Genomic DNA, 25,507 nt, shown 5'->3' on the forward strand with positions numbered 1-25,507 from the left:
AAGTCTTGTACGCACAATATAATAATCAAGTAATTCCCATCTTGAATACTTAAGTTAGACTCAACGTAGCTCCAACATCTATGATTTACACCTGAAACAAATATTAATGTAAAGTATAAAATAAAATTTTACTAAGCCATAAAACGTTTTGTGCTCCCTTTTTTTCCCCCAACCAAAGACTCCGGGTGCAAAACTAAACATGCAGGTATCTGACATCACTTGGTAATGGGCTAATCTTTCTTTCCAGAACCTGCTAAGTTCGAATCTTTCATAAAGCACACCTGAGGCATAGAAGGGAAAGGTACACAGCAAAATGGCATCTGCCATTTTCTCATTTGATATAGATTTTGTAAGCATGTTCGATATTTGCATGCCAGTGGGTATCCATTAATATTGTGAATCCCCTGGAGTCTAAATGCTAACTGTGGTCACCACATCATTCTGTAAATAAGATAATTGGCCAACATGAATAATCCAAAAGGATTTGGGTAAATTCTTTGCATTATTAAAGAAATCTAGAGGCAGTTTGTGACATACGATGGAGGAGATCATGCCCTCCCTCCAAATGCAGGAATGGCCCATTAACTACAACACACCAAGTAGGACAGATTATAGACCTGGGCCGGCACTGAGAATTCTTATGCTTATATAGCCCAGTTAATATTATCCAGACACGACCCAAGTTATGGCTAATGCGAAATCTTATGAGAACATAGAGAAAACAGTTATTATTCCTGGACCTAATTTAAATGCAAGCAATTATTAGCACATCAAACTCATGGTCCCCTCTAAGGAATAAGCCCCTTTAGGCTCGTGTTTAGGTAAGTCAGAAGGTTGTATTTTGAGTTCATTTGTAACATATCATTTCATACACATAGACTTGTTGTCTTTTGAATATCAGAATACTAATGAAATGCTAAACAGTATGGAGCTGTTATCTGATTTAGGGCTCTGATCTCAGTCCCCAGATAATGAAGACATAAAAAAGGTTGGATGAATCTCTAACTACTCAGTGAACTCGCTGACCCGGGAGAAGGGGTTTAGCCCACCTGCCTCTGTTTCCTGGCTGGAGGAATTAGGAGGGTGGTGCAGACGGTTGGAGAGAGGAGGTGGGGAGGGGACTGAAAGACTTAATTAATTGTTATTTAAAGAAATCTGGAAATGCTACATATAAGCGACTATGCCAAAGGAAAAGTATAATTACCAAGGTACATGTTGTACCCTCCAACAGCAACAAGATGAAATGTTTATACCATAACAAGGACTTGCAACCTACACTTTTGACAAAAATTATAATCTCTCTAGCTTGTTTTTTTTCCTTTCCTTGCAAAGCACCAGGTTCTCCAAGAGCTGTCAACAGAGAGAGACTGCAGTCGAGCGTGGCTATTTATGCGTTTGTGTTCTGTGATTTTTTCCTTTCGGTGTCTTAGATAGAGTCAGCAGATGCGTGCCTAATCCTTGCCAACAAGTACTGCGCTGACCCAGACGCTGAAGATGCCTCCAACATTATGAGGTAACTCTGGGGGCCGGGGAAGGCCCAGGGCTTGGCACCCTGTGGCCCGCTCGTAGCCTTTTGGGGTCCTCTGCAGAGACTGCCTCTGTGAGACCTTCTCCGCCTCCTGTGCCACCCCACAAGTCACTGCCCGCATGGGCCTGGGAGCCCAGGCTGCACTGGGTGAGGAGGGCAGGGAGCTGCCAACAGGAAGCTCACTGTCACCAGACCATAGCTCTGGGACTCACAGCTGGCCACAGGTTTGAGATTGCTTGAGACAGAACTAGAAAAGGAAACATAGATTCACGTGGGTACAGGCCTGAATTAAGGTACTGTGTTTCCTAAGGGGAAGTAGATCTGAGATATCTTAACTGGGGGTGATTTTGCCCCCCAGGGGACATTTTGCAATGTCTGGAGATGGCTTTGGTTGTCACGACTAGGGGGATGGTGCTACTGGCATCTGGTGGGTAGAGGCCAGGGATGCGACTAAACATCCTGCAACGCACAAGACAATCCCCACAGCAGAGAATCATCTGGCCCAAAATGTCAATAGTACCAAGTTTGAGAAACCCCTTGTTAGGGGGTTAGTGACACTAATGCTGATTAGTGTCACCCAAAGAGCAGTTTATCACCCAGTTAGCTTGTTTCAACCAGTTTCCCAAAATTAAATAGTGTTCTTCACTGAAAGCCTTTTCAGTGCTTTTAATACTAATATGAATCTCTGAGATGGTGTATTAGAGAGGATGTATCAAACCTATTTTACTACAAACTCCGGCCCACCCCCAATTTTTTTAACAGAACATCTTCTGGTGGGAGGACACTCTGGGAAGCATTGCCCAGAGGGTTAGGCCCGTCTACTGCTAATCTCAACCCCGACTCCAACACCTGGTTCTTTTCTCATTTCAGAAGAAAAATCGTTCAGTTTTTGTCCTTTCCGTAGATCCATAGTCTCAGTGTGCAACTATGAAATGACTAAAAAGTCAAGACATTTCACCGCAGGTAGTTAAAGGCCGTTTGGAATTCATCTCCTCTCCTGTGTAAATTGCAGAATCCTTGTGAGGGCTGAGGAGAAACAACAGAGAGAACCTTCTGGGGAGGAGCTGAACTGAGAGAAAACATTTCAGCCCACTGGGTTCCCGTTCCCAGGAACTCTTGCCTAATTGTGAACAGCCATCCCTGGGGCCAAAGATTTCCCCTCTGCTGCAGCTTGGTTTGCTGTGTCCTGGGAATTTACCTAAGGTTGAGGGTCAGGAAGATGCCTTTGTGGCATGACAATGCTTGCATCTCCTTTTCATCAGTGGCCCCAAGTGACATGAGCTTTCCCATCAGTGAGGTGGGGGAATTCCTCCAGCGCGCTTCGGAGGAGTGAGTCCTCCCCAAAGCATCTGGTCCGTGTGTCTGGCAGGCAGCATCTGGCACCATCTTCTCGTTCCACTCACTTTTCTTTGGCAACAGTCTTAGTGCAGTCGTTTTGAGGAAGTTGATGCGTGAACTTTTGCGAGCACTGGGCTTACCAGGCTGCGGAGGGAGGGTGGAGTGGAGACAGGCTTCACACCTGGACCCGTCCCTAGGGAGTGACAGCTGGACAGTGACTACACTAGCCTCAGCTTAGGATGTGTCACTTGTCCTTTTCTTTGAAGTAAGTGGGGTTTTTATCCTTTGTCATGTTTTTCTGTCATTTGAAATGATGAAAGTGTAGCCCTTAAGGAACCAGGCTTCATTTTTTTTCAAAGTTCCAAATGGAAAACCAAAAGAAGATGAAGCTTAATGTTTTTACCCCACAGAGAAGTTTGGGGCTGACATGGCTTTTCTTTTTTTTTTTTTTTCCAAAGTGAATAATGGAAGTGAGTAGTATCTTTGAAATGGGCATTTCTCTTAATTGCAATATTTTATTCCAACCCTGACTGTGATGGGGTTAACATGAAGACATGTAGGTGCCAGGGTGATTGGCAGGATGCCAAGGCATAGAAATTACTGGTCAAAGGTGGTATCAGAAATGCAATTAAGTAGAACCAGAACTGAGGCCCAGGCAGCAGAGGAAATGGGAAGTTCAGGGTTAAAAATGGGCTCTGTCTTTCTCTTATTTGTGTAATCCTCCTTCCTCTTTAATTTAATGAGACCAATCTGCCCCTTTCGAAATTAAAATGTCAAAGACCCATTTGAAATGAGCTAATGCAGAAAACTGGCTGAGGCTATGAAGTGCAAGGCAGGGCTGACAGAGGCTCAAAGGCCCTGAGTTATAAGTATGGGCCAACACAACACTTCTTCAAAAATAGAATGAAATCCTTCAAGTGCAAAAACCCAGGGTGGATTTGTGCTGGAGAGGCTTTAGCATGATCCGTTTCCTAAATTCACAAGTTGCAGCTTTGCAGAAAAAGCTGCTCCCTGGCTGTCTTCTCTTCATCTTTGCACAGAAAGGGGCAAAGTGGGGAGCTCTGCTTGGTGGGAAGTTTATGGGGGCGGTCATAATACACGCATTGCATTTCTGATTAGGCTTAGGAGGTGGACCTTTCTGTGGAATTCCATTCTTTAGCCTTCCTTGTCACAGAAGGAAATGTACAATGTCACCTGTGACAGAGTCGGTAATGACAAAAACCATAACTTACACGTGGAGAGAGCTTTTAATGATTTCAAAGCATTTTCACATCTGGTCTCCCATTTGCTGCTCATACCAAGCCTGTGAAGTAAATAAAGCAGGTACTGTTGCCCCGGTGTCCAGATGAGGAAACAGGAATGGAGAGCCCAGGGATTTCCTGAAGGTCACCTAGTTCATTAGTACAATAGCTGCGACTGGAACCCAGGTGTTTCCATTCATCGGCTCCCTGCCCCTCCCTTCAGCACAGCGGTTGACTTGGGGAGGACACGTGAGGGTGGGGGGTTGGCGCCAGTGGTGTTCAACACTGGGTATGGCCTGAGGGCAGGTGGGGGGCAATTTCCCACCAGATCGTGACCCCCACAAGGCCTTGGCACTCATTTTTAATCAGCATCCAAGTCATCCTTTAGACTCTGTTAACTATGGAAGGCTGAGACCTTGCCCCAGTGCTAACAGCCCTGGTTAGAAACCATTTTTGTAAGAGTGGCCAAGTGTGTGTCACAATTAGAACCATTTGTTATGCCGCTTGTTTGGTTTGTCATTGTTATCTCAAGTTGTTAACTTGGAGAATTGGACTCAGAGCAGATTGTTTCTTGGCTGGTCCCTGGGGTGTTGGAGATGGCAAGCCTCCGGCGGGAGGCCACAGGATTTGAGCTTGCTTTAGCTGTCGAGATGTCTAAACAGGCAGTATAGCCCGTGAGCCCTGCGCCAGGCACCCCTACCCTCCAGCACACACAGGCGCACATCCCGTCCCCAAGGCATCACAGGGGACCCTCAGATTTCTTATGCCCAGGACACAGACTTGGTGTTTTGTGATTTCTTTCTCACACTACCAAGAGATACGGTGGTGGAAACATGGTTTTACTTGGCCCAGTGTCTGCCACCTCTCTGGACGGCGCTGGCTGCCGGCCCCATCGGGAGATAATCATGTGAATCTCTCCGTCAGACTCCATGGGTAAGGCAGACCCTGCCTCAGCTTCGGTTCTTTCTTTTTCAGAGTCATCTCCATAAAGAACTACCATCCGAAGATACGAATCATCACGCAGATGCTGCAGTATCACAACAAGGTAGGACAGGGAGAGCCGGTTCCAGGCTGTAGACAATGCAGAGGTCCAGTTTCCTCCCCCTCACTGCGCAGCCTCACACACGCTCACGTGCCGATGTGCGTGCACACACCATTGCAGTTCAGAGGGCTCCCTGGCACATTTCTTTAATCCAGACTTGTTTGCAGTTGCTCACTTGAAGGAAGCTCCTTCATGTACAGGCTCATTCATTCAAGAAGCATCTATTGAAGCCCTTGGTTCAGAAATATTGATGTATTCTTAGATCCCATTGCACCTAAGTTACAAGAACTTCCATTTTGATGTGCTGCAGTCATTTCTTTGGTCAATATTTATTGAACACCTACTATATGGTTAGCACTCTACCTGACACCCCGAGGGATATAAGTGAAGGAGTAGCCGTATTTCATGCCCTCTGGGAATTTGCAGTAAGGTGTAGGGAGTGTCCCAGGTAAATGATAGAACTTCTCTCTCTGAGACCAGGTGAACTTGCAAGGGTTGAGAAGGTGGAACACATTCTCAAATTTAGGATAAGAATTTTGCAGAGTTGAATTTGGAAAAATTGTTGACTATCCAGAGACTAAGCATGAAGGAATTTTCCTAGTGTTACAGCTTACAATGGGGCACTGACTGGAAAGAAAAGAAACATCGGAGTCTATGTTGCTTCCCTGTGATTACTTCTCAGTAAACCAGAGTCCAGTCTCTCATTCAAAGGCAATGCTCCTTCACTAAGCCAGTCAGTAAACTTCCAAGAAAACAGCTTTGGGGGAGGGAAGGTGGCACCTTTCTCTGTTTGGTATGGTACCAGTTATCTCTTTAATGAAGCTTAGAAACCAGAGGCTGCTTAGTACCTGGAGCCGGTGTCCTGTCTGAACTGAATAACTCCCTGCTGGCTTATGAGTGAGCATGTGGCCCATCTTATAGGCCATATTCCCTACAAAATAGGCAGTCAGGTGACTCAGAGAAGACCCCATTCTGCCAAATGCCCCAGCGCCATGCCATTATTTCTTAATTGCTGGCAAGTGCTGGCCCGTTTTACCGCGTGGAGGTCCATCAGAGGCCATTGTGGAGTAGAGCCTGCTGTTGTGACTGGCCCACCGCTCGGAGCTGCTGCCCACTGCCCAGGATGGCCCGACCCTCGGCAGGTGGCTCCACTGCGGAACGTGCTGCGCTCCAGCCTGGGGGTTTGGTGGTGGGAACCCAAGGTCGCATTCTCCTGTTTGTCTGTGAAAAACCTGAAGGACGGTGAAGAGATAGAGTGAGGACGTTGGTAACACACAGGCATCAAGCTGGAGAAGTTTTTGACAGCAGCCTCTGCAGGTGGTGGTGGATTTTATTAGCAAGGCTATGACTGGTGACAGCTCCCGTGGCAATGAGCGCTCCTTCTTTCATTTGTGATTTGAAATTTCATTTAGTGTGGGAGTACTTTAAGCTGTTGTTTAGATTTTTGGCTGAGTTCAGATCGAATGGGAAAATTAATGTTGTATGTTTAGAAAGGGATGTCAGTTCTTTTTTTTCTCCTTCCAATAAGTGCTGATGCAGCATCTTCAAGAAATTAAGGAGGATTTCAGCTATGTGGTTCTTGTCAAACTCAAAGTAGCTCAACCGGCCTATGATCCAGACAGTCCCTGGTCAGTAATCACATGATCATAGCAACATGAATGTCTTTGGCAAGCCTCTGCATTGTAATTATTCAGGAACAATGAGGAAGATATCAACCGATCCGTGATTATTACTTAAAACACATTTTATTTAGAACCACTCCAGTCTATTTGGGTTTCAGTCTTAGGCAAAATGACTTACAGATCCCTGTGAGATTACTAAGGACACAAGAGATAGAGTGATGTTGACACAGGATATTTTTCTCTATCATTTCATTTTTGTCTTCTAGAGCAAGGATAGAAAGCCCAGTCATCATGGTTTATCATCTCATTCCTTGTAGAATTCCAAATGGACATTCTTCACTCTGCTCTATAATTTTGCTCTGTTTCCTAAGATGCTTCCACCGTACCCTTTCAAGTATATTTTTCTTCTTCTCTTGGCACTTTCTCTACACCCATCCTAGATGCTCAGAGATCTCCATCCGTTAAAACTTGCTTCCAGGAGAGGACCTGGTATGTGTGTAAAGTTATGCCACTGTGAACATATTCCAAGGGATAGTTGATTCCATATTCGGATACCAGGCTTGACAGATAAAGAATTCCAGTCCCCTGTGATCTGATGATGATGATGTTCTAAGGCCTGGAGGGAAGTCAGAAAGCTGCCTACTTTCTCTCCATGTAAAACTGGCCCTGAGTTTGTCATCATAATAATCACAGACATTTGTGTCATATTTTATGGTTTTAAAATAGCTTTGACACCCATTATCTCCTTCAGTTCTCATTGGACCATCTGTGCATTTCAGCATCCCAAGGTAACTTCAGACCAAAGGGTCTAAGCTCTGTCACAGACAGAACAACTCTGCCAGGCACGAATCACGGTCTCTCCGCAGCCAGCGAGCTAGGAGACAGCACAGCTGGCTGCCACCGTCACTTCAAATGGAGCCACAGCCCATTGAACCAAGCACTGTTTCCTGAGATAGGCTTTAGAGAAGGGCTGGTGCTTACCAAAGTGTATCTTTTTGATACCACTAGAATTCATGGAGAGAGATACTTTCAGTCTGGCCATCTCTGAACACAAAAGAAAGACAGTGCAGGGCATTTTCCAATTTGACTGTAAATGGCTTGAAGCTCTTCAAGGAAAGAGTGGTTTATGATGTCTTGGAAAAGTGTCACTCCTGATGATTTACCTATTAATGGATTTTTTATTTTCCAGCAGCCTCTAGTAAAAGAGGCCTTTGTCTCTGGGAGCCAAGTCCAAGTGGCCCAATGCAGATGCAAGGTCTTTGAGCGTTCTCACTATAAACCTCGGCACGCCAGCCATAGTGTTGAAGTGTTTCCTCTCACATGCCCTTCTCTCTACCTCGCGGTGGCTTCCCCAAGTTGTATATACTGAGAGATGGAATTGGCACTGGAATTCATCTCTTTGGTTTCCCAGGACAGCCTGTTGTCACATTCCTTCTCCATGGGATGAGGGGTAGTCTGGTAGCAGAAGTGGAGGGAGGGAAGTCCTGGTCCTGCTAGACCTGCTCATTAAACTCTCCAAATTAGAGAGGATTTGCCTCCAGATGTCTGTGCAGTAAAGTTGGCATTTCCCACCAAATCCAAACTCCCTCAAACGAAGTAGGACGAAGTTGCCAAAAACAACAAATTTAAGTTCCTGGGTCAATCTCCTCTCTTTGCTTCATGCACACAGATTTCCCTCCCAGCCTCCAGTTCGTCCCCTCACTCCATGCCCCGTGATTGGGGAAAATATGTCGGCCACAAGGGAGGCCTCGGAAGCCTGAGACAGGGAACAAACTTGACTTTCCTGTGTAATAACATGTCAAATACGCCTGAGGAACTCAAGCCAGATGGGGACATGAGGGACCCAAGGGCGAAACACCTGGGCTTTAGAGCGAGAGGGACTTTCTTAGAAAGGTTTTTCTTGTTTGAAGGTGCCGTGAAGGTCATGAGATATCTCTTTATGGCTTGGATCTAAAAAAAATCTCCTTTCACACGCATGATAATTTATTTGTTTATTACTTAGATTTAATTTCTCCTCATTCTTCTCAGATAATGTGACAGCAAATGAGTATTTCTACACTTAAACTGATGTGCTCTCTATGATGTCAGGGAAGGGAAGGGGAAAAGTGACCTTCTGAAGCCAGGGAAGAGCCGGGAGGGAAAGGGGACACAGTGCAGGCCAGTCGTTGGAATTGAGTATAAGACGTGGGAAATTGCCATCTGCCGTGGCCTGCACAGGGGACAATTTGAAACACACTCTCCTCAGGGAGAATACAGTCATCTCTCCCAGAAGTTAACTACTCCTGGCCGAGGGTGCACAAGATCGTCACAGAAGTGGATTTCGCAAGAAGGAATTTCACAAGAGTGGTGTTTCCTAAAGCAGAGCCTGGAGCCCTTGGATTTGTTCTTTGTTTCCACAACGGAGTCTTCCATCCTTCTAGTTCAACCATCATGCATTGTTCTGAAAGTGAAGGAAAGCCTCCTTTGGTGCTCTTCGTGTTTGCTGATACGTGCAGAGAAATAATCATTTTAGGGTCATAGAATCTTGGCATTCGCAGGACCTTTGAAGGGCTCTCTGATCCAACCTCCCATGCAAAACAAGAGTTCTTTCTCCAGGGACTTGGGGAAATACTTACTGAGTCTTAGGGACAACGACCTTGTATTTTTCAAGGTAATCTTCTCCATTTAGCAGACAAATTACATTATTAGGAAGTTCCTTCATAAAACAAATGAAAAAACTGCTTTCTTATAACATAAACCAGTCAGTTCTGATTCTGGCTCTGGAGCAAAGCCGGACAAACCTAACCTTGGCTGAGGCAGCGTCAGAGGTATTCAGATGGAACCATCGTGTCTCCGTGAGGACGTGACCCTTTTCCAGGCCAATCATGGCTGGCTCTCTTAACTGTTCCTCAAAAGATCTTTTCCAGACGCTCACCTCTTCTTGTCTTTGTCACTTTTCTCTGGAAGGTATTCAGTCCATCATTTCCCCTCTTTAAATCTGACTTAAAACTGGAGCAAGGACTCTGGAACTAGTCTGACCAGTTCATGACGGAATGAAATGTTCATTTCCCTTCATCTGGAGGCCATTGCTAACAAGCAAATATTGGCTTTCTCTATAATGTGTCACACGGCTGGCCTAAAATTTGAGGCTTTACTTACCCACACTCTTAAATTTTGCTTTGTGCGTTTTGTTTTCTTCCCTCCTCTCCTGTCTGCTGCCAAGTTAGGTCTGATCATTTTGAATTTATACAGTTAATTTTTTTTTTTAAATCTAAATGCTATGCTTGACATTAAGGCCTCGTAAATCTTTTCAGTTTGGTCTTTTGCTGATTTTTCCAACGCCAGAGAACTTTTTGAATTTCAACTCTTTCATTCAACGTATTACCTATGACTCTTTGCTTCATGCCACTTGGGTGAGCATGCCTCTGGGTCCTGACTGTTGAGTAGTCTGTGTGCAAGAGATCGTAAGTGTCTGCACTGTGATTTACCTGATGATGTAGGGCAGTGGTTCTCAAAGTGTGGCCCCCAGATCACATCATCAGCATCACCTCCAACATGTTAGAAATGCAAATTCTCCAGACTCACCCCAGATCTACTGAGTTGGAAACTTGAGGGGCCAGCAATCTGTTTTTGAAAACTCTACAGGTGACTCTGATGCCTTCTCAAGTATGAGCATCCCTGATCTAGAGTACTGGGAAGGCAGGTAATAAAAGAAATCCCCAACACAGGCACGCGGCAGTCTTACAGACTGTTGGAGGAGCCAATTTATGAGTAACCTAGCCAGACATCCCAGTGACATGGGCTGATGTGCCTGTCACAAGAGGACATTCCCTCTGGGCTCTGTTTGGTTAAATCACAACCTCAAGGGGAGGACTTGGACTTGGTAGGTACAGAAGCAACATTCTAGAGAGACTGAAGTCTGATGAACAGAAGAGTTGAATAAAACCCCAGACGTCAGACCCAGGTGAAGAGAGAAAGAAAGGATGAGTCTGGATGACCCCAAGTGGTTGGGCAATGCTGCATTTCCCAGAAGAGATTTTAAACAATTGAACGTTTAACAGAGCAAGGTCTTATACCTGTTTTTGTTTCCACAGGCCCATCTGCTAAACATCCCGAGCTGGAATTGGAAAGAGGGCGATGATGCAATCTGCCTCGCGGAGCTTAAGTTGGGCTTCATCGCCCAGAGCTGCCTGGCTCAAGGCCTCTCCACCATGCTGGCCAACCTCTTCTCCATGAGGTCATTCATAAAGGTAACGTCTCGTCTTATTAGAACACGTTAGCCCACGATTCTGTTTGTCGCGGGGTTGAGTAGAGAGCACAGCTTAAACTCAAAACAGATCGACGGGCTTTAACCACTTTGGTTAAGGAGAAATTCCTTGTTACGGATTTGGGCACGAGGCCAGCTTCTTTCAAAATTATGTTTTTATTTTTATTTGGCACATCCATGGCCATTAAATGATTGTTCAAAGCACAATCCTCTCTTTTTTTAGATAAACCACATGTTTATCTATCAACAAAGCCTCCGCTGTTAAAACAAAAATATGATTTATATACATTCCATATGGCACCAGAGCGCCTAAAGAAAAGAATTATCATTTTGCTCTTTTATATCAAGTGGCTGGTGGACCTCTCACTGTGTGGATAAATGCAGACCATGTGTTTGTGCTGAAGCCCAAACCCCAACAACATAATTCATTTATTTATTTCTGCACAATCAAGGAGGCCAGCAGGGCTGACATGCCGTGGTTGTTTGAATGGGGAGGGAAACAAGGAACCGAGTCCTCGGCAGCAGTGCCGTTTGCACCGAGAGACAGGCCGTCTGGATGTGTTCATCTCCTTGTCGGCCGGCACCCTGCAGAGCTGACTGGGCAGCCACTCTGAAGTCCTCAAAGTGGCACTACCTGCCAGACCCACTCAGGCAGGGCCAGGTCAGGAGTTCGTTTCCAGGACCTTGCATGGAGAGGCCACTACCCAAGATGGCTTCTAGAGCAGGGGAGGACAGAAACTCTAGTCCTCATCCTCGGACTGTTCTTAGCTAGGCAGTCAAAGTGGCAAGCCAGTGTTTGGGCCTTTCTGATTTGCTACGGGTGGCAGTTAGCCCCAGATCAGGGCTTGTATTCTCCTTCCTATTATACAACAAGCCGAATTAGTAGCAGTTGAGGTGAGAAATTAGTGAGTCACCCTGAGGTCCCACAGAGGGGGCAGAGCCCTGAGATCAAAGGTGTGAGACCTCCTGCCTTTTGCTGCCATGGCTGCTATATCCATGGCCAGCAGGTTCCTCGGGGGAGTTGAGGAAATAAGTAAGAGGGCTGAGTGAGGGCGTGGTCACCCTGGGCAACTCTAAGTGTTATTAGAGCAGGTGTTTTTCTAGGTCCTTACCGATTGTACCCACCTAACTGGCATTATTTAACCAATTGATAGTTAACATTGCTCTACGTAAAAGAACAAATTGTTTTGGAGGTCCTTCCATCACATTAGCAATATCCATAACAAGGGATACCTTGATTTTAAAAATCCTTCTACTTTATTCATTATGTGCCCAGAGGCCTCGGCTCAACAGAACTCAGAACTCAGACCCAACTTACAAATAAGGACATTGCCTTCCTTTAAGTATCTCCTTTAGTCCAGGCTGTTCTTGTCTGCATGGATGGAACTGGGGATGGCGGGAGGTCTGTGTGACTTTTTAGAGACGAGCCCCTGCAGCCAGATGTAGCCCAGTGTCTCCCAGGACTTCTCTACTCAACGCGAGGAGCCCAGACCCAGGTTAAAGGACTGTCACAAGAGAACTCTGGCTCTCTCAGCCACGCTCCGGGGATTTTCTGCCAGCAGGAGATGGCCTGCAGGACCAGGAACGTGGTCTGAGGAGCTGGGCTCTGCTTCCTCATGTTGGGGTGACAGGATCTTGGCAGGGCCCCACCACAGATGGGGCCACTGGACATGCGCGTGTTGTGACTTTGTGGTGCCTACATGGTAACTGGAGCTGTCTGTCACCGTTATTACCGGCAGGGAGAACTGCCCAGCTTCCCTCAGGGCCTTGCCTCTGAAGCCCGGGGCCTCCCCTTCAGCTCAGCTAATCCCATAGCCAAGTGCCTGTTTAGGAAGAGCCTGTAGGAAAGGCGGGGCCTGGCCCTGCTGTAACTGAAAACACATGTCTGTTGTTGGGGGTTGTGTTATTGCATCATTTCTGTCCAGGGCCACCTCCTTCATGTTTGGAAGTAACTCCGAATACGGCCTTTTGACACTGAGGTGGTCTTTGTGTTGGAATTCGCTAAGGTGGGTGACCTGGAAATAACAAGGCTTCCCTTCATATATTTTTTTCATTTAAAACAGGAACAGCCTTACTCATGTGCTCCCCATTCTATATTGTCAAGTCTCTGTACTTACCTCCAGATCCCAGATCCTTGTGTCTTTTAGGTCCTGGCCAACCCCACAGTGATACTCTCCTTGGCATGTTTTATAAATTATCTCTCATTCCGGGGATCACAAAGCCCTCACTTATTTTTCTTGGTGTGGGGCAGGTGGAGAAGGAAAACTGTAAATGCATTATTGTTTACAGAAGTCACTTCCTTCCCCAGTGACCCCCCCCCCCATATGCTATAACGGAGAATTCATCAGCATTTCCATGGGGACAGGCAGGCCTATTAGGACAGAAGGAGAAGGGATGAGGCTTTGGAGACACTTGATCCTTTGGGAACACTTAGCATTTCTGGAAGCCAAAGGTAAGGCGTCAGCTCACCTTCTCCCTTGCCCTGGGCAGGTAGTGTCTGTTTCTTGGATCTGCAGAACCCCTGCTCAAAGCAGAAGAAAGAGAAACAAGACTGGAACAGTGACGATATATCACAGGCAGAAGCACCGTGACTATCCACTGGGCTTTTTATTATGCATGAGACCAAAGAGCCAAAACTGAAAATGAGGGTGATGGAGCTTGTCCAAAGAGAGAGAGAGACCCCTGGCTTATAGGAATTACAAAGAGGCTCAGCCTAGAGGTACCAAGAAATATGGGGGAGCACTTATTTATCCCCCCACTGGTGCCACTCTCAAAGATACTAACCCTAAGTAGCCCCAAGTCATCACTCCTAAAAACCTAACTCCCATTAGGATCTGTTATCTCTGAATTGATCTAAACTTTTTGGGAATCTATTTGTATTTTTTTAGCCCACATCTTTAGGAGGAATGAATTTTTTAAGTTTTCTAACTACTGTTAAAGACTTTTTTTTCTGGCTATTTGTGTTTAGTTTAAACTTCGAGGCATGCCCTCTACAGCTTCTGGTGTGTTCGGATTTAACAAATCCATGCTAACCTCATATCCGGTACCTTCAGAAAAGAGGCTCAGCTTGGCAGCCCAGGGTCCTCCAGCTCAGCAGCTGTTGCTAAGGACAGGTTAAGCGTTTTGTGCAATGAACGTTCTGCGTTTGTTCTGGTGCCTGCGACGTATCTAAATCTACATTATCAGCCAGGCCCAGAACATCCTGTTCATTTTCTACTATCTGATCTCCTTCCACCGCCCATCAGGTTCCAGAAAGACTGAGACTCTCCCGGATGTCTTATGTAAAGACCGACACAGTAAACTCGTGTAGCCTGTCTGCCATCGCCTCACCCCTGCATAAATGGCCACACTTGCTCTCTACTTGCCTTCTTTGCTTGGATGTCATTTAAAATCCATTGGTTTTGATTTTGTCTTTGTTTTTGAGCCTTACTGTGTATACTTAACTTTGTCTTCAGCATATGGGGTTTCTAACTGGGACTTGAGCTGCCATCTTTATGAATTGTGCTATTAATATTATTCTTAACAGGATTAGCCGTCCTAGGACATGACAAATTGTGTGTGTGTGTGTGCGTGTGTGTGTTTAGAAGGAGATTAACTCTTAAAATTGTTTTTCAGTCTACATTGAGATTTCCAGTTTAGCACATTTAAATAGTTTTCAGAATTGCCAACTATTTTAACTGTGCTAATCTGTCATTTTACACACACACGCACACACACACACACACACACGCAGACTGGAACATGGTATGCAGTCCATAATTATTTCTTTGTTGAATAAATCAGTTATGAGAGTAGAGAAAATATAAGAGGTGTTTCTTTTTTTTTTCCCATTAGTCCACAAGATTTGAAATTTGTGGGTGAAATATTCCTTAATATCAATCACAACACAGCCTTGTCTATCACATTTTCTATTTCTGCATGAGGAAGTGCCAGGGAAATCAGACCCATGCTACTCAGATTGTATCTTGGCTGAAGTACATGTGGCTGGACACACAAAATATTTGTTTATTACTGCTGTGACTTTATTAAGATAAACTTTAAGTAATACATAGTATAGTCCTCACACTAATTGTAGCCAGGGGAATCATTTTAATACCTTTAGTTTGGGTTATATTTGTGTGTATGTATGTATTTGTACATACACATGTATAAAATCAATCTGGTTTAGGAGCGGGAATATAAATCAAGAAATTTTAATAATAGCTAAAATATACTGATTCCTGTGTGCTAAACACTATACTAAGTGCTTTGTAAGCATTATCACATTTAATTCTCACAATTACCCTACTCAAACTTGACACTGTTATTATCCTCACTTTATGGTGGCAGATACTGCAGGTTAAGAGAAGTTCAACAACCCATATGAGGACGTACAGCTTGGAGTTTATAAACTCAGGTGTTCAAACCCAAGCAAACTGGTTCCAGGTTCATTCTTGTGTATACTACGAGGAAATATGATAAATGATAAAAGAAAACCTTAGCAAATACCATCATCTTAGCATACATCTTAGCTTTCTGTAGTTCATTTTATGTAAACTATCTAATAGAGATTCCCTGAACACCTACCATAGTCTAGGCAGTGTGCTAACCACACCAGCATCCTTATGGCGAGGAGGTCCTGAGAAGCTCTAGAAATTCTGTGCTGACTTGGATGTGTGGGCACGTGTTTGCACTGCTCCATTCTGTGGGTCTTGTTTACCTTCTTCTCTGGCCAGCACTGCAAGTACAGAGACCACTGTGCCAAAGCAGATGGTGAATTAGCCTTGGGCTGAGTTAGGATAAGGAATGAACTGGGCTCCCAAGAAGGGATTGACATTATTCACCGCTGTATTTAGGGGCTGAAACTAATTGGAATCTAAGCTAAGTGGATATGAAGGGCTGGGGCGGCTTATGTGGGTGCTTCTGGGAGAAAGTATTAGGTTTTCTAGAGAAACAACCGACTCTGTGTCTGTGTGTATTATTGGGGGGGGCAGAGAGAGAGAGAGAGAGAGAGAGAGAGAGAGAGAGAGAGAGAGGAGAGAGAGAGAGAGAGAATGAGCACACACAAGAGAGAGAGATGTTGATTATAAGGAATTGGCCCACGTGGTTATGCAGGCTGAGAAGTCCCAAGCTCTGCAAACTGGAGACCTGGGAGAGTGGGTGGTATCGCCTCTGTCCGAGTCTGAAGCCCTGAGAACCAGAAGAGTCGATGTTCAGTTTCAGTTCAGATCCGAAGGCAGGAGGAGACTGATGTCTTAGCTCAAGACCAGACCATCAGGTAGAGAGAGCAAATTCTCCCTTATTCCTCCTTTTTGTTTTATTCAGGCCTCCAGTGGGTTAGATGAGGCCCACCCACACTGGGAGGCAACTGCGTTACTCAGTCTACTAAATCAAATGTTAATTTCATGCAGAAAGAGCCTCACAGACACACCCAGAATAGTGTTTAGCCAAGTATCTGGGCACCTCATGACCTAGTCAAGTCAACAGAAAACATTAACTGTCACAGCAAGCAATTCTCGCTGTCTGGTATCGTAAGCTCTGCAGACTGGGTTGAGGGAGGCATACCCTGAGCAGAGCTCAACCCTGCATAGGAGGACGGCGTGGACAAGATCTCTGGCGTGGAGTCAGGCTGCACCTGACAAGACCAAGCTGTCTTCTACTTTCAGAGGGAATACTACTGGTAGCAGACTGGAGAGTTTTCCTGGCACACTGAGCCCACATGGTGGAAATTACATAGTAAGCTGCAAGCTGTTGCTTACTCCACTACCCATGGGCAATGGCACCCTAACCACAGATGGCATCACGACAGCAGACTCATGTTCTCGCCAGTGGAAGGCAGGCCCCAGTACAACTGTAGTAACCTCCTGGGTAATCTCAACTATTCTCATGGCTTTTACATACACCGATGACTCTTAAATTTATATCTCCATCCAGAATCTCCCCTGAACCCAGCACCATCTGCGCAACTGCCGCTGAGTGTCTCCGTTTGAGCGTCCCGTCTTCTCTCAGACTTAACGTATCCACGATCAAATTCCTGCTCTTTGTCCTTAATCCTGTTCTTCCACTTCACTGTTGGCAATGCCACCCTTCCCGTAGGTCAAACCAAAAACTTTGGAGTCATCCTTGACTACTTTTTTGAGGTGGGGGGACCCTCAAACACCACATTCAATTCAGCATGAAATCTTCTTGGCTCGACTTTCAAAATATTCCCAGAATGGGAGCACTTTGTGCCACCTGCATTGTTACCATCGCATGATGGCAAACTACTGCATCTCTCTCCTGGAATGTGACAGCAGCCTCCTGACTGGTCTGTCTGCTCTGCCTTACCCCTCCCTCCAAACTAGCCTCAGTAAAGCACCCAGAACAATCCTTCTCAAGCATGAATCAGATCCTTTCATGCCTCTATGTAAGTCCCTCCATGGCGACCCATCTCACCAGAATGAAGTCCTTACGATGATGGCCTGCTGGCGCTAAGCAGTCGGTTCCGTTCTGTGACCTCGCTGGCCTAAATCCTAAGTGTTCTTCTGCTCCTTGCATCAGCCACACCCACTTGGGCCGGTCTAGGGATTTTTACAAGCTGTTCCCTCTGGCTGGGATGTTCTTCCCCTAAGCATCTACTTGACTTCCCTCCGTCCAACCCTTCTTGTCTTTGCTTAATATTAATTTTAGAGGAAGTGAGTTCTTCCTCATTTTAGAATTGCATTTTAAAAGGGATTAAAAACAAACTTTTATAAACTTTTAATGGAAGTATAATATACAAATATTAAAGTGTGCATGTAATAAATGTACAACTCGTTACATATTTACAAACTCAAAACTCCCATGTAACCAGGACCCAGATTAAGAAACAGTACATTATCAGTAACAGTACATTACCAGAAACCCCCTGTTGTTTTTTTATTAATGGCAGGTGACAGTGTACGATTGGGTCTGTTTCTGGATTCTCTTGGGGAGAATTGACATCTCCACAATATTGAGCTCTCCGCTCTATGAATATGGTATATCTCTTATAAAGGGACACTTTGTGAATCATCAGCTTCCCTGGCAAATACAGGAAAATCCAGAAGATAGTGACTAAGCTCATAAAAGTTTTCTGGGGCTTCTGAGGATCTCTAGAGAGAGTAGATGTCCCACTTTATTCTCTGGGAAGGATGCAGCAGATGTTCTCCTCGGCTTTGTGGCAGGGATAAAGTATCCATGTGCAAAAAAAATATCAGAATTGCATTTTAGAAATTTGCCCCACCCTCCACTCCATACCCCAAACACCCACACCCTTATCTATTCTCCTGGCTTTATGTTTCTCCATGGCACTGTTTTCTGTTTATTGCCTCTTTTGCCCGAGATGGTGTCAGCACTGCGAAGCCCAGGGCTACTCGTAGGATCCTCAGAGCCTACAGCGGCACCTGGCCCATAGCAGTAGATACCTGTTGAGTAACTGAAGGCATCCACTGGCCTTAGCCTAGCCTGGCCAGCCTCCCTTGCAGCCAGCTGAGTGGAGTCAGGACCACCAAGGCCTTACAGTTTGGTGTGATTTTGGTGCTGAAAACTTCTTCCTTTGCTACTGTGTGTGGTTCCCTTGCCAAATGAAAGAGCTTTGACTCCATGCAGAAACTTGAAATGGAAGCTTTTTAATCCTTGGCGATGATTGCATGGAGGCTGGTTAGATTTGGTTGTAAACCATTTTGACTGCCAGAAAATCCCATCAGTGTGTTGTTTAAATTCACAAATCAAAATAAACACCCATGAACTGAAATGAATTTGCTAAGCCTCAGTATCCCATTTGGGTCAACATCATTGTGCCTCCTCTTTTCTCCTTAGATCAGAGGCTGCCTCCCCCAGTGCCACTCAGTCGGCCCAAGAGCCCCAACACCCGCCTGAAAGTAGCGCAACTTCCGTGAAAACTATTTCCAATAAAGAGAGAAGTAATCCATGAGCTATTAACAGGGATTCCGTTCCCCTATGGCCCTGGTAATTTCTAGAACATTGAATTAAAGAGTTCTCAGACCTTTACAAATTCTCAAGGCAAACATTATTAGCAAAGAGAAGCCCGTACAGCATGTTAGAAGATTGCCAGAAAATGTCAATGGAACTTCTGAATAAAATAAAATAAATTGAAACTCCTCTCCTCATCTTCTCCCCTTCTCACTCCCTCCCCCTAACATGATTAGAAAGTCATTTCATGTGTCTTATACGTTCGGTCCATCAAAGGCTAATGGACATGATTGATGGTGACAGAGAACACATTTAACTCATTATTCTTTACTTTGCAGCAAAATGATTTGTGTAAACTGTCTGCCTAGCATTAAAGGTAAAACAAACTTAGAAACCCCAAAATGTTATATTTTGGTCTAATATTTTCCTTTTGGTTTTATAGCTGCAATCACATATGGATTCTTTTATTTGGCTTTTGGCATAGACTGAACAAAGGGAAAGGCAGCACAGGGAGACTGCATAACATGCACCCAGAGCCGTGTGCCCAGTGCGCATGGAGCCCCCAGCAGTCAGAAGGGTCAGAACATAATGTGAAAACCCAGTAGAAGCTGACACTCACCCTGGCTCTTATCGCCTGGCAGCATATTGTCACCAGTGTGACATAAGGGCCATTTTCTTGAACCTCTGGTCAAACATCAAACTGAGCTCTTTTAGAGATTACTGACCTTTAATGAATTACGTTCATTCCTGAGCATGCCTGGGTGTCCACAGCCTGAGTCCACCCTGCCTCCCCCTCTTCCAACTTTTTAACTTGGGATTTTTGTGCACCATCCACTATCAGTGACTGTTAAGTAAAAATCTCAAAACGCTATATAAAACCATAAGGAATCAAATCTCAGATTCCCTTAAGTCTATTGGTTATCACTGCTCTCAAGTGATACCAAGTGTGAATCTATGTCCAGAACAGTGATGAGGAATTTGGGACTTCGAAGCAACTACTGTACACATCTAGGGGATGCGAAACAAGAAACCACCATGGATCTGATACTGTGGGTGTGTTGTCAAGAACTTTGAAATTATAGTAGTGCTCTCGGTTTGCATAGCGCTTTCCAGTTTACAAAATGTACCTTTTTACGTAAATTATTTTTTATTTGACCAGATAACACAAGCATTTTGTTGCAAATCATGGAAAACATTTCAAATGCAAGGTAGCCAGTATCTCTGACCCTTCCTCAACCATAGAGCAGGAAGAAATAGGACCTATTTCCCTAGCTTTTGGGGAGGGAGAAATCAGAAGATGCCTTACTTATGGCTGCACAGCTGGTTGGGAAATGGTAGAGCTAGGGCCAGAACTCCACTAGATCATTGGTTCTCTGCTCAGAGCTTTCCCCACCATTACACATTGCTTCTCCTAGAGAAATGTCTCAAACATAAACACTGATTAGTTTTATGTTCAAGTCAGTAGCGTCTAAGGATAGAAACCATTTTGCATTGTTTGTAGAAATATTAATAGTATCCTAGGTTTCCCCTCAACCAGGCAAAACTATGTGATATAAAAATTAAGATATTTTTCAAAGGTAGGAAGTACACGTGTCTGCCCCATTCATTCTGTGATGGCTTAATCTGAAAAAGACCCAGGCAGTGCTGTCTTGCCTAGACCATAATGCCTTGTAGTGGGAGGATCTGTTGCTAAGTCAAGTGATACAACTGAGCAGGGAGGGCAGATGGTGACTTATTTGTTGAGGGAGATATAAGAAAGTTAAAAAGCTTAGTCTCAACCATCCAAAAAAAGGAATGAAAGGATCAGAGTGCGGTGTGGTAGACTTCCAATAAGGGGAAGGTGTCAGTAAAGAGTGAGTGAGATCTAGAAGACTTAAATGGTGCTAACAAGAGGAAGAAAGAAAAATTTCTAGGAGAAAAAGTATAACTAACCCTAATCTTTGGAAGCTCCTTCTGATCATGATAAAAATATTCAGGTAACTTACAATGTGGGTGGAGGCAGTGGAGCTTTGAACTGATAAGTCCTCAAGGTTATTAGTGGAGAAATCCAGTTGCATTTATGTAGTATTTCTTGTTGGCCATTTTCCATTATAGAAAAATGTTAAAGGTATCTGGTTCCACTAAGATTCAGAAATAATTGCAGTTTTCTAGATATTATCTTTTATTAATTTTATTTTTTAAATTAACAGAAAGTAAGATTGGTGTATGTGCGTGTGTGTACAACTTTATGCATTTTAACACATACATGTAGAGTCATGCAACCACCACCACAATCAAGATACAGGGTAGTTTCTAAACCCACCAAATTCTCTCATACTTTCAGTTTGCAGTCACACCCTCCCAACAGCCCCAGGCCCCAGCAACCACTGATCTGTTCTCTGTCACTATAGTTTTGCCTTTTTGAGTCTGTCATGTAAATGGCATCATGCAGTATGCAGCCCTTTGAGATTGGCTTTTTTTCATTCATCATCATTCCCTGAGACCCATCCAGGTTGTTACACATATCAATTCCTCATTCCTTTCTGTTGGTGAACAGTGTGGCATCTTATGGAGGTGCCACTGTTTGTTAATCCATTCATCTGTTGGACAGCATTTAGGATGCTTCCAGTTTGGGGCTGTCATGAATAAAACTGATATAAACATTCGTGTAGAAGTCTATGTGGATATAAATATTAATTTTTCTAGGGTAAATATCTAGAAGCAGGATTTCTGGATTATAGGGTAAGTTTATATTTAACTTTAAAAGACACTGCCTAAGTGTTTTCCAGAAGGAAAACATTTGTCCATCCCATCAGCAATGTATGAGCTCCTGTTGGTCTGCATCCTTGCCAGCACTTGGTATTGTCAGTATTTTTATTTTAACCAGTCTAGTTAGGTGGGTAGCAGTATCTCACTGTGGTTTTAACATGTGTTTCCCCAATAGCTATGGATGTTGAACATCTTTTCGTGTGTTCATTTGCCATCTGTATATCCCTTCTGGTGAAGTGTTTGGCCTATTTTAATGGAGTTGTGTTTTTTGACTGTTTAAGAGTTCCTTATAAATTCTGGATATCTTATTGGATATGGGATTCGTAAATATTTTGTCCTCTTCTGTAGCTTGTCTTTTCATTTTCTTAACACTGTCTTTCCTGGAGAAAAGTTTTAAATCTGAAATGTTTAGGGTTTTTCTCAAAATGTTAAATATGGAGTTACCATATCATCCAGAAATAGCACTCCTAGGTATCTACCCAGCAAAGTAAAATAATAATGTGTTAGTTTTCTATGGCTACTGTGAAAAAATTAACCCAAACCTAGTTGTTCAAAACAATACACATCTTTTCTCTTCCTATTCTGGAGGCCGGAAGTCTGAAACTCAGTTTCACTGGAGTTGCAGCCAAGGTGTTGGTGGGGCTGGCTCCTTCTGGAGGCTCTAGAGACAGACCGTTTCCTTGCATTTCTAGCTTCCGGAGGCCATGGCCCCAGCATCACATCACTCCAACCTTTTGCTTCCATCGTCACGTCATCTGTTTCTTCTTTAGTCAAATCTCCCTCTGCCTCTCTTTTATAAAGATTCTCACAGTTACATTTGGGGCCCATTCATATAATTCAGGATAATCTCCCTCTCTCAAGACCCTTAACTTAATCACATCTACAAAGTCTCTTTTCTGATATAAGGTAACATTCGCAGGGATCGGGATGTGGATATCTTTGGGAGCCATTATTCAGCCTACCATAGACTGTCCTCTGGCCCTCAAAGATCCACATTCATCCCACATACAACATATGTTCACTCCATCCCAGTATCCCCAAAAGTTTCAACCCTGCAACAGAGTTCAAAGTCCAAAATCTCATCCAAAGATCACCAACTCAGAAGTCCCAAATGTCATCATCTAATCAGTTATGAGTGAGACTCTGGATGTGACCCATCCTGGGACAAAATTCTTCTCCATTTGTGGATCTGTGAAACTGGAAAGCAAATACTCTGTTCTCCAAATGCAATAGTGGGAAAGCCATAGGATAACAGTGATGGACATTGCCATTCCAAAGGGGAGAAAATGGAAGGAAGAAAGGACCTACCAGTCCCAAGCAACTTCGCAATTCAATCAGGCAAACTCCATCAGGTTTCAAGGTCTGAATCCTCTGTGGCCTGAAATTGGCATTAGGTAGTTTGATTCTTCCAAATGTACTCTTTTTCAAAATTGCTTTGGCTATTATAGTGTCTTTGCCTTTCCATGTAAATTTTAAAATCAGCTTGTCTATATCTACAAAAATTCCTGCTGGTATTTTGATTGGAATTGTTTAAAACCTATAGAGCAATTTAAAGGAGTACTGACATCTTTACTATATTGAATCTTCTAATCCATGAATATGGTCTCTCCATTTATTTAGGTCATCTTTAATTTCTTTCACCAGTGTTTTGTAGTTTTCAGTGTAAAGATTCTGTACATATTTTGTTAGATTTATAAATAAGTTTAACCTTTTATGGAGCTATTTATAAATGTCATCTTAAAAATATTTGGTTTCTAATCCTTCACTGGTGGTACATAGAAATGCACATTATTTTTCTGTGTTGACCTTGTATCCTGCAACCATATTGCACTGGCTAGCACTTCTTGTAGGATATTGAATAGAAGGAATGAGAGTGGATATCTTTGCTTTGTTTCCAGGCTTAGGGGGCAAACATTTATTTCTTTTGCCATTAAGTATAATATGAGCTACAGGTGTTTTGTAGATGCCCTTCTTTTGAGGTTGAGGAAGTGCCTTTCTATTTCTAGTTTTGTGAGAGTTTTTTTTCCCATCCATATCTTTTTATACTATCTCTCAAAAGAGTTGTAGTTATTTTTGATATGTTTGGCTTTTAGTCATCCTACTCAAGATATGAGTGGCTTATACATTGCAATTACAGCAATAAAATATTCTGGGTTTGTGTACTGACTGATACCAGTGAGTTATATACCTTCAGATGATTTCTTACTGTTCATTAATGTCCTTTTCTTTCAGATTGAAGAGCTCCTTTTAGCATTTCTTGTAGGACAGGTCTGGTGTTGATGAAATCCCTCAGGTTTTGTTTGTCTGGGAAAGTCTTTATTTTTCCTTCATGTTTGAAGGATATTTGTGCAGGACATAATATTCTAGGGTTAAGGTTTTTTCCTCCAGCACTTTGAAGATGTCATGCCTCTCTCTTCTGGCCTGTAAGGTTCCCACTGAGAAGTCTGCTGCCAGACGTACCAGCGCTCCTTTATATGTTACTTTTTTCTAATTTTTTCTTGCTTCCTTGAGGACCTTTTCTTTATCTGTGACCTTTGGCAACTTGATTATTAAATGCCTTGAGGTAGTCTTGTTTGGGTTAAATTTGCTTGGTGTTCTTGTACCTGAATATTGATGTCTTTCTCTAGGTTTGGAAAGTTCTGTTACTATTTCTTTGAATAAACTTTCTACCCGAGTCTCTCTTTCTACCTCCTCTTTAAGGCCAATAACTCTTAGATTTGCCCTAATGAGACTGTTTTCTAGATCTTGTAGCCATGATTCATTCTTTTTAATTCTTTTTTCTCATCTGACTGTGTATTTTCAAACAGCCTGTCTGCAGGCTCACTAATTCTTTCTTCTGCTTGGTCAATTCTGCTGCTGAGAGACTCTGACGCATTTCTCAGTTTGTTAATTGAATTCTTAATCTCCAGAATTTCTGCTTGCTTCATTTTTTCATTATTTCAATCTCTTTGTTAAATTTCTCTGATAGGCTTCTGAATTCCTTCTCTGTGTTGTCTTAAAGTTCATCGAGCTTCTTCAGGACAGATATTTTGAATTCTTGGTCTTAAAGGCCACATCTTGCCTCCATTACTCTGGGATTGGTCATTGGTACCTTATTTAGTTCATTTGGTGAGGTCGTGTTTTCCTGGATGTTCTTGATACTTGTGGATGTTCGTCAATGTCTGGGTATTCAAAGGTTAGGTATTTATTTTAATCTTTGTAGTCTGGGCTTGTTTGAACCTGACCTCCTTGAGAAGCCTTTCCAGATATTCAAAGGGAATTGAGTGTTGTAATCCAAGTCTGGTTCCTTGGGGTGCCCCAAGCCCAGTAATGCTGTGACTCTTGCAGACTCTTGGTGGTACCACCTTGGTGGACTTGCGTAAGGTACTGAAGAAGTCCCTGGATTCCCAGGCAAAGTCTCTTCACTCTCTTCCCTCATTCTCAGTGCTGGGCTGCTGGAGTTGGAGAAGGAGTGATGCACTCCCTTGTGGCGACCAGCTCCAGGTCACACCTGAAGCCAGCCCGGTCTCGCCCAAAGCCCATGGTGACTGTTGCTTGGCCACTTCTGATGTTTATTCAAAGCGCGAGGGCTCTATAGTCAGCAGGTAGTGAATGCTGCCAGGACTCGTCCTTCCCTTCAGGACAGCATGTTTCCTTCTTGCTTAGGTTGGGTCCAGAAATGCCCTCTGGGAACTAATGCCTGGAATCGGGGCCTTCAGGAGTCTGCTTGGTACTTTATTTTACTGTGGCTGAGCTGGTACCCAAGTTTCAAAACAAAGTCCTCTGAACTCTTCCCTTTCCTTTCCCCACGTGAAAGAAGACTCTTGCCTGAGCCACACTGCCTGGAGTTGG

The 25,507-nt window shown here is 43.9% G+C and overlaps 1 protein-coding gene across 23 annotated transcripts in view; it reads left to right on the forward strand.

The window, feature by feature from the left end:
• KCNMA1 (potassium channel, calcium activated large conductance subfamily M alpha, member 1) overlaps window positions 1-25,507 on the forward strand; it is a 740,417-nt gene that overhangs the window by 534,768 nt on the left and 180,142 nt on the right. For all 23 annotated transcript variants that reach the window (XM_012663330.1, XM_012663323.1, XM_012663335.1 and 20 more), the window contains 3 exons: window positions 1,431-1,513; window positions 5,083-5,152; window positions 10,845-11,000. In XM_012663330.1, coding sequence (XP_012518784.1) covers window positions 1,431-1,513; window positions 5,083-5,152; window positions 10,845-11,000 — 309 coding nt within the window. The remainder of the gene's footprint in view (window positions 1-1,430; window positions 1,514-5,082; window positions 5,153-10,844; window positions 11,001-25,507) is intronic.

The sequence above is a fragment of the Propithecus coquereli genome, unplaced genomic scaffold (assembly GCF_000956105.1).
Source record: "Propithecus coquereli isolate 6110/MARCELLA unplaced genomic scaffold, Pcoq_1.0 Scaffold80, whole genome shotgun sequence".
Classification (NCBI taxonomy): Eukaryota; Metazoa; Chordata; class Mammalia; order Primates; family Indriidae; genus Propithecus; species Propithecus coquereli.